Here is a 16802-nt window from a genome sequence, read left to right on the forward strand (position 1 = left end):
AAGCAAAGTATGGAGGAAGGTGGCCAGAAGGAAGGCAGCTGCCCTCCCTTCCTCCCGGAGGAGCAAGGTGCACAAGTCAGTGACCTTCATGGCGTGATGCGTCTTCAGAGGATCGCTGGGCAGGTAAGACGAGGGGCCCTCGCCCAGTTATCTGGACCCACCTCCCTCTCCCTCCACCCAGTGGGTTAGGGGCCCTATGCCCATGCTCTGAGTAACCAAGAGGCTTCCCAAGACCACACAGCTGGTGACGGACAGCCAGTTAAACTCCCGGACTGTGACTTCTTCCCTCCCTCTGGCCATGCTTTGGGCTCCTGCCTGCTTAGCGGCTGACAGCAAGGAGGAGTTGCGGGCTCCGAGTGCCCCAGGGGGCTACCCACCTGTAGCCCTCAGCACAGAGGCAGGAGTAGCCATCGACGTCGTCCACGCACAGGGCCCCATTCTGGCAGTGGTGATCCCCGCAGTCGTCCTGGTTCTTGCTGCAGTTGTCACCTGCGTGACCTGGTGCACACTCACACCTGGGGCACAGGCAGGGTGGTGGGCAGTCAGCCAGGAGCCTGTGGGGCCCAGGGGCTGTGTGTGCGACAGAGACCCTCCAGGCCCCGTGGGTCTATGGAAAATCCCTGGAAATGGAGATGCCCCCAGCCCATCCTGAAGGGAGCTTGGGTGGGCTTGCGGGGTGGGTTCTGGGGTGGGAGGTCAACACCCCCCAGCAGGAGGAAATGGGACTCTTGTGCAGGACCCGCCCACACCACCAACAGTGCACCCAAGGCCAAATGTCAGCCCCTTCTCACCCCAGCTGCTTGGCTGCTCCCCAGCACACAGCCCTGCATCCTGGGGCTCACCAGATCCCCTTTCCCACCCTCCCCAAACCCAGTGGCCCAGGTGCCCAGCTCTCAGTACGCCTCTCCAGGCTAGCCACCAGCTTGCCAGCTCTCACAGTGCTGTACCGCTCACCTGAAATCCATTTTGGCTGACCCTTTGCCTATCAAAGAGCACACTCCGCTGCCCACTTTTCAGTCACAGCATTGCCAGCTGCTCCCCGTCCTGCCCTCGCACCCACAAGGCCTACCCTATGGTCAACCTGTCTCTGCTGGCAGCAGCCCCCACCCCACCAGTACCTCCCCGCCTCACCCCTGTTGATTCTGGAATAGCCCCTTCTTGCTCCCTGCCTTGGTCCCACCAGGCCAATACCTCCCCCCTCCAGCAAGCCCCCAGCCGCCCTTGAGCAGTCCCTTGCTGGAAACCCTTCCAAACTGCAAGCTCCGTACTCAGCCGCACAGCCTGGCAGGTGGGTGCTCCTTCCTGCCTGGAAGTTTGTTTACTCTTTTTCTCAAGCTGTAAGAAATAACTTCTTACCCAGTACACATACATGCACACACACCCCTTAAACCAGTTTCATGCCACAATATGTATCCTTACTACCTGAAATGGCATGATGCACTCTGATATTTTGTTTTTTAATGTTAATCTTGACCCACCCAACTGATCAAATCCACTATTGGATCTTGAGCTGCAATCTGAAAAATGTCACAGTAGCTAAGTCTCCACCCACCCATTCATTTACAGTCATTCACTCAGTCCTTCATTCAGCGAAGGTACCGAATGCCTGCTGGGTGCCAGGGGCAGCTGGGCTCTGTCAGTTCCATCTTCCCTCCAAGCCAGGATGTTGAGAGCATGCGCATCGCCCATCCACTGTGGGCTCATCCCTGTGTGTGGGACTGTGGGCTCCCCTGCTTTATCCCCCCTTCTGAGGTCCAAGTGGGCATGTCACTTGGTCTCCCACTGCTCCTGGGTCTGCCGTGCCGACCCCTCCTGGCAGCTTGCCCAGGGGTGCAGCGTGATGCACCCCTTGATTCTGGATCAGGCCTCAATATTATCCCCTGGCTCCCACTTCCTGCCCATGGGCCTCAGGTGGCTCCTGCTGGATCATGGGCTCCCAAGGGGACTCCACTCCCTGCCCTGCCCTGAGGCCCTGGGTTTGGGTCCCTAAGCCACAGACCTCAAGAAGTCCTGCCCTCAAAGGGTGCCAGGAATGAGACTATGTTTACGAAACTGCAGATGGGAGCGACATTTAAAAAACCCATGACCCTCATATCATAGTCTTAAGGGGGACAAAGCACTTCCACAAATGCCAGTAACAACGATGGTCATATAGTCAACAACCCCTTATCCAAACCTCCTGGGGACATATAGGTCTTGAAATTCAGATTTCTTTTTGATTTTGTCAAGGTAATACAGTGCCACAACTATATTATGTACCATGCCAATGGGATCTGAACCAGCCCCTTAATTAAACATGTTCATGTTTCTGTAGCAAAGTCTACCTATAGTCACACTATGTGGGATGAATAGTGGCTGTAAATAACCTCATACCAGTGCAGCTCAGCTTTTATTACCAAATACATTCAGGTCAGATCAGATTTTGCTATCAAATAGGCCCTTGGTTTTCAAAGTTTTGTGCATTTTGTAATTGGGGATGAGAAACTGTGCATCTAGAATGAGAAGAGCTATTTATGGAGCACTTACCAGATCTCAGGCATGGAGCTAAGTGCTCCCCCTGCACTTGCTCACCTGATCCTTATCAGATGGAATGATAAGGACCCCATCACTTCCTCCTGAACCACCCCAGGAGGAAGCTACTGGTGCACCCAGTTTGCAGATGAGAAAACAGGTTCAAAGGAGTCAAGGCAGCTTATTCAGCGTCATGCTGTAAACCCAGGTCTGTCTGATAGTAAAACTGTGTCCATAACCACCACCACCACCCTGCCCCCCACTGACTCGCAGGGACCCTGTACAGCTGAGACCAAACCCACTTCACAGATGAGGAAATAGGATAGGGAGGAGACTTCAAGGCCCAGGCCCTTCCCTGGCCCTGGAAACAGGCGGCACTGACCTGGGCCCATCTGGGGTGCCCACACACTGGGCATCATGCTGACACGGGTTCAGATCCGAGGAGCAGAAGTCCACCAGCTGCTCACAAGCCCTTCCTGGGGAAAGATTGAGGGAGGGACAGGAAAGAAACTGCCCATGTGCTCTACCAGACAGCTAGCCCAGCAGAAACCTCCTGAGCCCCACCCCTCCCACCCACAGGAAGGGGGGCCCGTGCACCTCCCTGCAGACACTCAAACCCTGCCAGGCTTACCGGCATACTGCTGGGGGCACCGGCAGGAGTAGTTGCCCACACCATCCACGCAGATGCCCCCGTTGGCACATGCGTGCTCCACACAGTCATCCGTGTTCACCCCACAGGTGGGTCCTTCAAAGCCAGGGGAACAGGAGCACCTGTGAGGAGCAGGGGAGGAAGGAAAGGACGATGGGCCCATGGCCGGGGCAGCAGCTTCCTGAGGCACTGGTGGCAGCCTGCGGCCACCGGTAAGTATTCTCACCCCAGGGTTTTGCTCCTTACTCTGGGTCAGGCCCTTGCTAGGTGCTGGGGTTAGAGGTGAACAAGACTGGCCTTCACTCCTGGGACTCACTCAGTCTAATGGGGAGACAATGAGGAGACAGGCAACCAGAGGAGAGGCAGTATCAGGATGGCACAACATTGAAGCTGGGAAGGGTGGACAAAGGGGCAGAGGACACCTAGGTCCTCCTTGGACGGAGTGGTCAGGGCAGGCTTCCTGGAGGGGGTGATGAGCCCCGACAGGAGAGAGCAGGAAGAGGAGGGAAGGTGGTGGGGGCAGAGGACTGGGCAAAAGCCTGGAAGAGAGTCAGTCCTCTGGGAAGGGACCTGCTCATCCAGATAGTTCAAGTGGTAGGGAGCACATACTTCAAGGACGGAGTGAGAACGGGGCTGGGGGTCAACAGGAACATGTCATGAAGGGTCCTAGAGATCAGTGATCATCAAACTGGTACGCCTTCCCCTGGGGCATCTGGGATTTTCCAAGGGGTATGTGGGCAGGAGAGGTCTGAAAAATTAATTTCCAGACCTTCAGGTTCTGCACAAGCTCTTCCCAGAGCCCCAGAAGGGCCCAAGCATCTCTCCCAACCCAAGTCCGAGCTGGAGCATGCCTGGGGCCTCAAACACCCAGGCACCAAATAAGAGGACAGTTAGGAATATTGATGTTTCCAAAGTGAATAAACAAATGCTTTTGCAGGTCAAGGGATTTCCAGGTCTGTGCATTAAAAATAAATGAAGGAAGACCTCATGGAATCGACGGCTGATAGAATACTAAAAACAACTTTTGATGACAGATCACTCCAGAGTTTTTGGCATATAAACTCAGGTTTCAAACAGTTAAATGACATAGCTATAGTAAAACTTCTAACCCCATGGGTTTTATTTATGTAAACAAACTTTCTCAGTATTTACAGCTATATATATTTTTTAACAAAAGGAATAGATTGGCTACTGAGCCTTCTCACTCTGTAGTATATTCACCCTGGACACAGGAACCAATTAGAAGAAAAGAAAACCAAAAGAGGTTCCATCTCTCTCATTAAGAGATACAGTCTAGTAAAATTTTAATGTTATGAGTAAGAATTACCCAACAACAGTGATGCTGTTTTGATCTATTGTATATTATTTTTAATTATAATAAGAACTCAGTGCAAAAGAAACTTTTAGTCAGAGGTTTTTGCTGACAAGAAATAAGAAAAATGCTAAATTTCAACTTATATACTGATGTTGGTGGTGAGAAGTATGGCAGGGAACTCAAGAGAAGACTCTAGCGTAAAAACAAATACATTAGAAGAGAAGCAGGAGCGTGGGGAGTAAAGTGAAAGACTAGTTCGAGGAGAAGAGAGACCAGGATAAAATGTTTAAACTTAAAGAGAAGCTTGTTTACATCATTTTAAAAAGATCAAACTGTCATGTTATTCAGCTTCCACTGAGGAATGATAAGAGTGATTTAAAAAGTAATAGTTTTATTTTTAAATGTTAATAGTATGTACAATATCCTGGAAATTATCTCCTTTGCAATGAAAAATTAAACTTACAATGAAAAACTTTAGTTTTCACTCTAAGAACATATGAGTGGTATGTAGTTTCAAAAATTTGCTTGGGGGAGTATGTGAGCAAAAAGATTTGAACCCACAATTGCAGGGCATGTCCTGGCATTTAGTTTCCAAGGCTGGGGCAGACAGCAGATGGGTTTTAAGCTGGCTGAGGGGATCAGCTTTGCATTTCAGAAAGTCCTTGCGGCAGGGGCTGGGGGATAGTGGAAGAGGCCCTATAAGCCTCAGGGTTGAGGGGTAACTCAGGGAGGCACCCCATTTCTACCTAGAGGACCCACCCCAAGGTCCCCCCAATCTGTAGGACTGCAACACCTTGAGATGGTGGGGGAGGCCCCAGAGGACATGACCAGGACTTGCTCCCACCTCTGGGGAGGCTTCCCCACCCCTGTCTTGGAGCAGCTGGCTAAGGGCCCTGCCTTCAGGCAGCATTGGCACAACAAGCAGATGTTAGACTTGGAGGCTTTTGGGGGTTATTGGGGATTATAGAGGTTTAAAATGCCCACAAACTGCTCTTTGTCACTGCCACTGCATATGCCCTTGGCCATGGACTCCTGGTGCCAACAGGAGACCCTGCAGGCATCTGGCAAGAGCAGGGAGTGGTCTGGAGCAGGAGCAGGCAGCGCAGCTCCAAGCCCCAGCCCCACCGTGCCTGCTCTGTGACTGGGGCAGCCCCCGAGCTCTCTGTGCTCTCACTGCCTCTGGGCAACAGGAACGGCATGGCGGGGGGCAGTTGTGCTGAGGCCTCTAGTGAGTGCCTGCTCCCTCTGAGCCTGCCCCTGTCTCCTTTCAGAGCACCTGGGGAGGAGGGCACCAAGGCTTGGGTGCTGGACCCCTCAGCCCCTGACCAACTGGTTCCTGCTCCCCAGAGGACTCACGTGAATCCGGCATCCTCGCCCTCCTGTGAGCGGCAGGTCCCACCATTTCCACAAGGGCTGCTGGAACAGCTGTCCAGGGACACCTCGCAATCTCGGCCCTGGGGAGGAAAGTCAGTGCCAGGGAGACCCAGGGTTGGTGTGAGCCAACAGATAGCTGGTCTCCTCCCTGTCCCAGGAGATACTTATTTATTCATTCACATGGGTCACTGATTAAACATTCATTCAAGTACCTGCCCTGGGCCAAGCACTGCCTGGACATTGTGGGCACAGTGGTGATAAGACAGACCCAACCCTCCCAGCCATGCACACCAGAGCCCTCCTCCCCGGCCCCAGCCTCCACTCACCTTATAGCCACTGGGGCAGGCACACCTGTACACCTCAAGGGGGTCGCTATGGCAGGTGCCCTGGTTCTGGCACGGGCTGGACAAGCAGGGATCACACTTGGCCTGGACAGCCAGGGTGGGGGAACCTGAGACGAGAGAGTGTGTGAGTGCAAGGAGGAGTGGGAGGCAGAACAGCCCTGCAGGGATGGCTGTGGAGGCCCTCTCACCGAGGAGATCCTTCCCCTCCCTGTGTTTCCTCTGGGTCGTGCTCACACCCTCCTTTCATAATCCCCCTCCTGGCCTCCAGAGCCTTCTCTGTAAAATGGGTTAACAACTCACGGGGCCGGAGGAGTAAATGAGTTAATCTGGGAGTGCAGGCTACCAGTGTGACAGCGTCATAGTTGCTGTGAGTGAAGTTGGATCTGGGTCCCCTCACATTCTTCTAGGCAACTACCCCCAGCCCTGTCACCCGCTGACCAGGATAATAAGGGAGGCCACCTCGGCAAAGAAAGGCGAGGCTCCACGGGGACGCTGCGCTTAGGAGAAAGGCCCGTTTGGCTGCAAGTTGTTTCTCTCCAAGGTGGAGCGGGGAAGGACCCTTGTGGTCACCTCTCTGGCAGTGTGCAAGACCTTCTCCAGCCCCGCAGGACTCACTGGCTGCTCTTCCCTGAACTTGGAGGGAGCTAGCAGCCCGGCTGCCTGGGGCGCCACCTGCGAGGGGCATTAGGACCTCACAAGAATAAACAGTAAGACCAGCCAGTTAACTCGGGCTTCCTCTGAAGTCTCCTTCCAGAAGTGGAGAAATATCAGTTCTGCTAAAGAGGAGTGAGCACAAATGGAAACAGAAACATTTTTCAGTAATAACTGGAAGAAAGCAAGAGAGGATTTCCTGGATGCAGCTGGGTTCTCTTTCTTGATCGGGTACTAGTTACCTGGTGTGTATAGTTTATGAAATTGTAGAGAACCATTCATTTAAGATTTGTATACTTTTCTGTTATGCATGCTATACTTCAATAAAAAATTTTTTTTCAACTTCTTACTAGTACCAACCCCACCCCATTAAATAAATGCTAAGCAAATGTTTCAACATAAATTGGCCTGTTCCCAACAGCCAATAGCCAAGCTACAGACCAGACCCCTCCGAGCGTTACCCCTGTGACCATATGCAGCATACAGGGTGGCCTGAGGCCTCCCCATGAACCTATGCTGTCACTTTCATTTCCGATGGTGGTCTGTGAGCTTGCCGAGGGCAGGGGCTGTGCCCCATGGCTTCCAGCGCCCTCCCCCAGCTTTCCTCCAGCACACGGTGCTGTGGGCCCAGGGCAGCCACTCGGCCACCTCCTTCTGCTCAGCAGGGCTCCCAGGGCTTGGGTCGCCAGTCAATCAGTCAATCAATCCCTGAACAAATATTTACAGAAACCAGAGTGAGGCACCTTTGGAGCAAAGCCTGTATGAGTCTCTGATCACATTCAGGCTCTGTATTTCTGTAAATGTCAGGAGACCAGCAGCAGGGTGCAGTGGCTCAGGGGTTTAAGCTAATTGCTGCACACAATTTCTATGAAAGGGAGGTCTGAGTGCTTGTACTGCTGAGAGGCTGGGAGCTTCCAGAAACACTGCTGCTATTTTTATTTTCCTTACTTAACCCCAGGGAGGGATTAAAGCCCGTACTGCCTGAGATTTTCTGCCTGGCTTTTTAATTCATTGTATGTCAAGACTAGAAGGCAGACATGCTAACAAGCAGTAGGTGTCTCATTCTTGTCACCTCCCCCCCACCCAGCTGGTCACCACAGGGACACAGGAGCATCTGGAAGGCCCTGCCAAGGTTGGGCAGGTCCTGTGGGCCCCCAGCAGCAGGAGGAAGGGATGCAACCTGGTACCCACCAGCCCGCCCTCATGCTCCTGGGCTCACCTTGGCATTCAAACTTCTTGGCAGGTGTGGTAAGGAGAAGCTTGCCCTCCATGTCTGGGGGCCCAGCACAGCGGGCAATGCCTGGTTCCTTGTAGCCTGTCTTCACCCAGCCAGAAAGCCAGCGGAGGTGGCAGTCACAGTACAGGGGGTTGGCACCAATGGCCCTGGGTCAGAGAGCAGAGAGAAGCAGGCATTCTGGCTCCATGAGGTCCTTCACACACTGGGCACCTAGGGTGCCAGGCACTCTGCCCAGGGCTGGCAAAAAATCCTAATAGTCCCCTGACAGTAAATACATGAGCATTTACTATGCAGCCAGCAGGGTCTTAGATCACTTGTGTTATCTTAGTCTTCACCACACCTTCCTATCCTCATTTTACATGTTGAAACAGGCTCAAAAAACTTGAGGCACTTGCCTAAGATATCACAGGGAAAGTGGGGACGTGGGATTTGAACTCATGTTGCAGAGGCCAGAGCCTCTGACTGCTTTGCCTCTAGAGCACAAGGGGCAGAAAGGAGCCACTGTTCATTGCTGTGACAAACCAGCTGCTTTTCCACCATGTTGTCTATCCTCCCATTGGCCCCACAGTGAACGTGTTCCTTCCCATGAGAAGTCATTTCCCTGAGGTCAGACCACCAGTGAGGGCCACCCGCCAAAGCCAGGCCCAGGGCAGTCTGATTCTGAAGCCCAGACTCCTGTATTTTTCTTTTCATTTTTAATTAAACAAGGAGCACGTGAATGCATTCTCTCATAACCACTTCCAAACACTACAGACAAAAGCCTCCACCTTGCACAACATTGTGAATGTACTAAATGCCACTAATCTGCACACATTTAAAATGGTTAGTTTTATATTGTGAGAATTTCACCTCAATTTTTTTAAAATGTACATTATTCTTATGTTACTGATAAAAATGGAAAATGGTAAGATTCCTATGAAGAGGGATAGCTATCGAATCACCAATGCGGTTGCCTTTTGATCCAGCAATTCTGCTTCTGGGAGTTCATCTCACAGCTGTACCTGCGCAAGTGTGTGAAGACATCTGTGCAGTGGTACTTACTGATCTCAGCATCGTTTGTAATAGAGAGTCTGGAAAACCCCCGTCGTCGGTGTGGGGGGAACAGTACAGCATTACAAAAAAGCAGCACAGTCACTGTGCTCAGGCCTGTAGCCTTCAGTCCTTTCCTGTATTTGTTCACATGGTTCTTCTTCACAGATTATATCCATCCACTACACATCATTACTGAGCAGCTTGCCTCTTGTCACTAGACTGCAGGTCTTGGAGATTTTCTAGGTCAGCATCTATGGATCCACCTCATTTTGCCAAACTGTTTCAGAGCACCCCCCAGAATGGATATACCATTAGCTTCCTGAGGAATGTCTTGTTGCCAGACATTCTGGTTCTTTCCAATGGCAGTGAGCACTCTTGTGCATGCCTCTTTGTGAGGTGTAAGTGTTTCTCCAGAATAGATGCTTAGAAGTAGGATTCAGGTCACAGAGGAAGTATATGTAAAATGGTAATAGCTGCCCTCCAAAAAAGCGTGGATTGGCTTACACACTCACCAGCAGTGTAAGGCCATGCCTGCCCCTCCCGTCCCCACCCCATCACCATTTACAGCCAGCCTCTTCCTGTTCACCAGTCTGGTGCGCAAGTTTATAATCTCGCTAAGCCACAGTGAGAGATTTGGAGATGAACAAAACATGGATTGGGGGGCACAAGGGGACCAGCATTCTTCAATCCAGCAAATAGAAACATCAGAGCCATGTGCCTAGAGTCATTTATATTGACATCATTTTGAAAATGTAAGGCTGAATAACGTTAATGAGAACAAGCACATTTACTAAGTCACAAATAGATGTACTGCCATTTTCCACCTGTTTCTGGGCAATGCAGAGAAAGTGGTCCCCCCTGAGATGTACGCAGTCTGAGAAAAGCAGCAGCGACTCTGAGCACGAAGTCCCCAGAATAGCACAGCTGATGCCTGTGCGATCTTATAAAGCAGGCTGAACAAGTCTTGGGCTCTGGCCCAGTGCAGCTGCTCACTGCCCGGGTGACCTTGAGCGGCTTGCTTAACATCTCTGGGGCTCACTTTATGATTCGATAAAGAGCCGGCAATCTGGACGGGGGAGAAAGACAAGCACATTTAACCTAAAATGGGCGCCGAGGGAATAATGCAGCTTGGAAAAGAAAGCCAGTTCAACCTCAATGTGTATTTAATTTTTTTCTGTCCTGATCTGCTGACAGCATCCATCCTGGCTAATGGGACAGGGTGACACCTTCCTCTTTCCGCGGAACAGTGCCAGGGCTTCTCAGAGGTAGAGGAAGCTCAGACACTTTGATTTTTTGAAGTTTCAGAGTGTTAAAAAATAAATAGGAATACAAAAATTGTGATATATTAAAAATGTGGAATATTATTCACTGGATTAATATTTTAATCATAAACTCTGCAAGGTAATGTAATTATGTTATTCAAAGATAAATACAGAATCTGTCTAAAAATGTTTTTTGTAGTACACGGCAGAAGCGTGGTCTGGTAATGAGCCAAGAACTTATAAAGTTCATTATAAAAGCCCTCTTCTTTCAGACTTATAGCTCATTTAGAGAAAATGCCAAAAAGATGCAGTGCGGGCCACGGAGAACGTGGAGCCCCTTGACATATCTTAGGATCTTTACAATTCCCATTCCCACATATATTCCTCCCAACTGCAAAGTTACACCTTGAATTAGGTATCCTTTTCTGACTCTTAAGATAAAAATAAAAATAAAAATAAATAACAAAAACTTCCAAAGTCCATATAAAGCTATTCAAAACTATACATTCTGGCTTGATCGACATATGCCTTCCTTGCTTCTGTATAGAACAGACTCCCAGCCACACCTCAATTCAACATTCAAGCACTCACTTACCCAAAGGCTGGGTTTGTGTGGCTATTTCAGTAGTACCAGCAGTGCACTTACACCTGGGGACCATTTTTCCCAGCAAAAACTACTGTGAACTCAGTGGGGAGTGGAGAGTCACAGGCCCCGCTGGGACACAGCGGTGGGGACAGCAGGCAGACTGCTTGTTAATCCAAAGGACTGAGGGTTTAGGTTCACACCCCAACAAAGGAATAAATAACCCTGTGTTGTTGATCTTTGGTGTGATTTGGAAATAGTTGAAACAGTAGATATTCAGTGCATTCACGCCAAGGCCCTGCTGGGCTTCTATTAGTGGAACCAAGACCAAAATAGCTTTCCTGTGTCTGTTTCACAGAGGCGTCAACTGTAGAGTTTAGCATTTGCTAAACCTTCAAAATCTCCTTCAGTTGAGCCATACCTCCTCTGGCCGTCCTGTTCCCAGGGAATTTATCTGTGTGCATCACTGTCTCTCACTGGGCTTCAGTTTTTTGAGAGCAGAAACCCTGAATCCCCCCCGTGCCTGATATGTTTGCTGAATGAATGCCTCCCTAAAAGCATGAGAAATGAAGGCAAAGGAAATTCAAAAAGAGAAGAGTCATCTGTTATCTCATAAATGCAGCTAATTTAATTTGTGTGTATTCCCTTCCAGTGCTTGTGTTCATATATGTACATGATTGAAATGAGAGTGTACCATCTTCTTTATTCTGTGTTTTCATCAAATAATAGATTACAGTGCCATAATTATCATAAGTAACTACTTGCTGTTCTGTCATACGGGCATGCCGTGATTTACTTAATCATTCCATGTTTACTTTTCATGCCAAATTCTTAATGAATTCAGAATCTAGCTTTCCAGCATACAGCAGACTAGAGACAACAGAATGCCAGATTATAGAAACAAAGAATGTCCTTGAGGGATGTTGACACACATCTGGCACATAGTGAATATTCTCTGGTGGATAGATGGATGGACAAATGGATGAAAGATAAGCTAACTGCACAGTACACATGGAAGTAAACAGCAGCAGAGATGTGCAGGGTACTGAAACCAGGAGAGTGATAAGCATGTGAGAACCTGACAGCAGACCTTAGAAATAACCTCTGTACAGGCGAGGAAAGAGACCTAAAGAGATGAATGGTTGAGATCCTGCTGCAAGTTGATGTTAGTACATAGACCTAATGCCACACATTCTGATTCCTAGTCTAGAGTTCAAGGGGTTTAAATATGGCAGACCTCACCCTCAACCACATCCCCTGGCCCACGTACCCCTCCTGCACACTGACAGTGAAGAGGAGAGACCCAGGACAGAGTCACTGTAGGAATAGAGGGCACTTCCAGGACCCAGGAACACAGGGTACTAACTTTTGGGTCACCTTGTGACTTGTTATAGGGCCGTGGGTGCACCCTTCCCTTCAGATGGTGCATGGCCTTTGGAAAGCCCAGAGTGAATGGGGTTAGTCTATGCCATCCTTTACTATCCCTTGACTCCTTGTATGTACTCCAGAATCCCTATGGAATAATTGCAGCCCTTTCCTGCAGAGGAGATAATAGATAAATGTGTGCACACACACACATCCACCAGTATTGCATGTGCACACACCTGAATACAAGCACATGTACATTTCCCAGGCTACTGCCTAGTTCCATTTGGAGCTAGGGATCAAGGCAGCCCCTGTCAAGTTTGCGGAGCTGGCACAGAGCACAAAATCTACTTCTCATTTTGTTCAAGGACTAAATGAGACAACATGGGTAAAGTTTTCCTATGTAGCAAAGTCTTGTCCCAGGCAGCCCCGCAAGGAATGACACTTACCGCTATTTCATTTCCTCAAGTCTAAGTTTGTTAGATGCACTACTGATTTAACATGCGTTGGGAGGGGTAGAGAAATATTACCATGTCAAACACACTGATCACTTGTAAGATACTTTGTAAACACACTTTAATTCAGAGATTAAAATGTGGAAAAAGTGAGTCTTGAATTGAGAAAAATCCAATGAGATTGTTGAATGAATGAACTTTGCCTAGAGATGTTGGGGACACCAAAAGGCTTTCCGACCTGTATGTGAGGATTAAATTAGCTGATGCAGGTGAAGTGCTTCGCAATCAGTAAATGATCACTACTACTTTTATTATTGCTTGTGAAGAATTATTCTCACATTTCATTGTTGCAACTCTTACACTGCATGTGTAAGCTTCTCACATGGGGAGCACATGAAGTTCACAGGCTAAATTAGTTTCAGGGTAAAATCAACAAATTCTGACGGTCTGAGGAGGTGGGTCTTTCTTGGAATCCAAGTTCTGTTTAAATCACAAAAGAACCTGAGATTTGGGGCAGAGTTACTTACAAGTGAGACAGGGAGGTCACATCTGCGAAGATGCCCTCTGGGAGGGTGGAGATGTCATTTCCATGCAGGGACCTGAGGAGGGAAGAGGTTGTCAGTGCCTCATGCAGACAAAGATATGCAAGAACTGGTGGTGGGTCAGGCACAACCCTCTGAGAGCTCTCAGTGCCACGAGGGAGCTCTGAGACCACCCATGCCCTCTTGGCCACAGGTGAGGCAGAGGGAGCCCCTAATAATGGACCTCTGTCCTCTGGAGGACTCTGTTTGCCATCATACATGACTCAAGCACCATTTCTATTTGCATGACAAATGGAAAGTGTGTTGCCATGTGCCCCTCAGCTGGGAAAGGCTTCTCCTTGGTAGGAAGTTAATATTGCAAACCATAGGTTGGGGGTGAAGAAAGTCACATCTCCCCACGTGGGGCTGCCAGAGGATTTGTGTGCACGGATACATGACAGGCCATCTTAACAGGCATGACAAAGGGCTTTGATCACAGGGAAAAACCTCACAGTGGGAATGCTTAGAACAGGCTCATGATTCTCTTGCCAACATTCTCCATCTGATCAGGAGACTCACACGCAAATGAGAGGATAACTTATGTCAGATGCCCCCTCAGATCACACTCCCCCACATACCACAGACAACGTGGGCAGACAGCAGCCCCTTTTCTCAGAGAGTTTCCCATTCATTCCTGGCCTCCATTGGGGGCTTGAGTGAGAGTGGACTGCCCTTCCCCACTTTGGACACAGTGCGCCCTGCTGGGGCCCAGATGTGGGGACATTTCTGCTCACCAGCAGGTGGCAGGGCCCTCAGAGGAGCCAGTTTCCCTGGAGGAATGAAGAGCAGGACTTACAGCAGGCGCAGGGACCGCAGCCCCTGGAAGGCCAGCGGCGGGATGCACTGGAGGGCATTGTAGCTGAGGATCCTGAGGGAAGGAAGAGGGTACCCAGTTACCACCCAGGCCCATGCAGCCCAGCTAGGCCCTCAGGATGCACGGGTGGCTTTGCTCAGTCCCATTTTGAGGGAGGCCAAGCAGAGGAAGAGAGTGTGGGCCAAGACTCTGGCGTATGAAGCCATAGGACTCTGGGCCTGTCCCCCAATCCCTTCATGCCTCAGTCAGCTCCTTCAGCTGTGGAATAGGGGCAAAAACAATGCCAACTGGGTGGGGCTTTTCTGTGGGCTGAAGGAGATCACCCAGATGAAGCTGTCAGCACAGTGCCTGCCTCCCGATAGCCCCTCAGTAAGGGGGAGTCTCTGTTATGAGGATGGACATCCCCTGTAGAGGCTGCAGCAGCAGGGGCCATGGTAGGGTCTCTGGGAGGTTGACACATGACCAGAAGCTGCCTCAGGAGCTTACAACCCCAGCCCCTCACTTCCATAGCAGACAGCTGGAGTCGGGCATGCACAGTGATTTACCCCGGGGAAGCTGTGACAGTGAGGAAGACACCATGACTACCTGTCTTATACATGCAGGATCAGGTCTGCCAGGTGAAAGAACTTCCCTGGAGTCACATTATTAAGTTAAGAAGCTGGGGTTTTACTTCAGTTCCTCAGCTTCCAGAGCCCTCAGGCTAAATCCTCCCCAAAGGCTTCCAAATAAATGAATTATCAAGGCAGACAGGCAGATCGATGATAAGGGAAATGATCATTGTAATAGCTCTAAAAGGAAACGACCAAATGTGCATCAGCAGATGGAGAGATAAACAGGCGGTGGTACACCCATACAATGGAGTACTACTCAGTAATAAAAAGGAAGGAATTACCAGTATGAGAAGAACATGGGTGAATTCAAAATAATTGTGCCTGGCTGAAAGTAGCCAAGCAAAAGAGTACTCTTTTATGATTCCATTTACATAACTCCCTAGGAGATGCAAATTCATCCCTAGAAAGCAGGTGGGTGGTTGCCTGGGGCTGGGGGCTGGGGAGGGATTATCTATGGCATGAATAAACTGCTAGGGTGATGATCCTGCTCCCTACCTTGATTGTAGTGAGGTTCCATGGGTGTGAACACAAGTCTAAATATATGAGTGTGTACAATTTAAGTATTTGCAGTTTATTGTATATTAATATACTTTAATGAAGGTATTTTTAAAATACTAACAAGAGAAAAGAGATGCTCCTAGTGCAGGAAAGGGCTCTGTTGACCTTTGCAGCTGCCAGGATCACTTAGGGCAGGGCTTCCATCCCATCCCCAGCACTGCGACTGTTCTTTGCTGAGGACTGTCCTGTGCACTGTGGGTATCTAGCAGCATCCTACCCACGAGATGCCAGTAACTTCCTCTGCCCTCAGCCAGCTGTGATGGCCAAAAATGTTTCAGACATGGCCGAGTGTCTCCTGGAGGGGAGAGTCGCCCCTGGCTGAGAGCACTGCCCTAGACCATGGCGGCTTCACACACAGGCCTATGAAGACTTGGAAATGGGACCCACTGGACCAGTAGACCCGGGGGCAGCAAAGTGCAGGTGAGTAACCCAGAGCCAGCAGGTCATGGCCTCAGGCCCATGTTCAGCTCCTGGGGGCCTGTGTATGTCAGGACCCCCACTTTTGGGTGCTGGCTCCACGATATGACTGCAGTAGAACTTAGGGGAAAGTTCTTAAGTACTTGGCCCATTATCTGTAAAATGAGGTGTTAGGAAGGTGGATGAGATACACTCTGAAGCTCCAGGCAAATAAAGGGGATGCTTATTAACACTTTCTGATCAATTTCTTGCAATATAATTAAAACAGTCATTAAACATTTTAGAATATGGGCATAAAAATGTTCAGAGGGTCACCGTTCACAATAGTCCAAACTGTAAACAGCCCAAATATCCACCCACAGTAAAAAAGACAAGCAAAAGTATAGCATATTTCTACAAAGGAATACTGTCTATCAGGAAAATGAACAGACTGTAGCTTCACTCATGAGTGGATCTCACAAACATAATGGCAAATAAAAGAAGCTGGATATAAAAGAGTATATCCTGTATGGTTCAATTTACAACAGGTTCCAAAATGGGCAGAATTGAACTTCACTGTGTAGAAATGCATATGCAGATAGCAACGTTATAAAGATGATCAGAGAAATGATCGTGAGAAATTATCACCATAAAAGCCAGTGTAGGGGCTGCCTTGGGGTGGGGGAGGTAAGAACAGTGGTCCAGAAGGGACAGGGGGACTCTTTGGGTGCTAGTTGTGTTCTATTTCGTGCCTTAGGTATTCACACACGTGCTAGCTTTATGATTATTTATTAAACTGTACACTTACATTTTTTGTATTTTTATGATACATGCTGTGTTTCACAAAAAAAATGTTTTCTAAGTCTTTTAGGCCAGCAGGCCCCGGCACACTCCCTGGTGAGTGAGGGGTCTGCATGACTGACAGGGCCGGGGAAAGTCTCAGGGTCCCCCGCGCCCTCCTGCCGCCTCCCCAATGTTCACTCACAGAGTGGTCAGCTGGCTCATGTTGGTGAACGAGGAGTTGCTTAAGGAACTAATCTTGTTGTTACTCAGGTCCCTGGAAA

At 49.4% G+C, this 16802-nt stretch overlaps 1 protein-coding gene across 1 annotated transcript in view; it reads right to left on the bottom strand.

Annotated features, from left to right (window-relative positions):
* The window catches only part of SLIT1 (slit guidance ligand 1), a 158523-nt gene that overhangs the window by 6674 nt on the left and 135047 nt on the right, over positions 1-16802 (bottom strand). Inside the window, exons 23-31 of the mRNA XM_036886502.2 lie at positions 16724-16795; positions 14156-14227; positions 13306-13377; positions 8064-8227; positions 6176-6300; positions 5832-5929; positions 3143-3282; positions 2894-2987; positions 378-515 (exon numbers count right to left, since the gene is read on the bottom strand). Coding sequence (XP_036742397.2) covers positions 378-515; positions 2894-2987; positions 3143-3282; positions 5832-5929; positions 6176-6300; positions 8064-8227; positions 13306-13377; positions 14156-14227; positions 16724-16795 — 975 coding nt within the window. The remainder of the gene's footprint in view (positions 1-377; positions 516-2893; positions 2988-3142; positions 3283-5831; positions 5930-6175; positions 6301-8063; positions 8228-13305; positions 13378-14155; positions 14228-16723; positions 16796-16802) is intronic.

The sequence above is a fragment of the Manis pentadactyla genome, chromosome 8, assembly GCF_030020395.1.
Source record: "Manis pentadactyla isolate mManPen7 chromosome 8, mManPen7.hap1, whole genome shotgun sequence".
Classification (NCBI taxonomy): Eukaryota; Metazoa; Chordata; class Mammalia; order Pholidota; family Manidae; genus Manis; species Manis pentadactyla.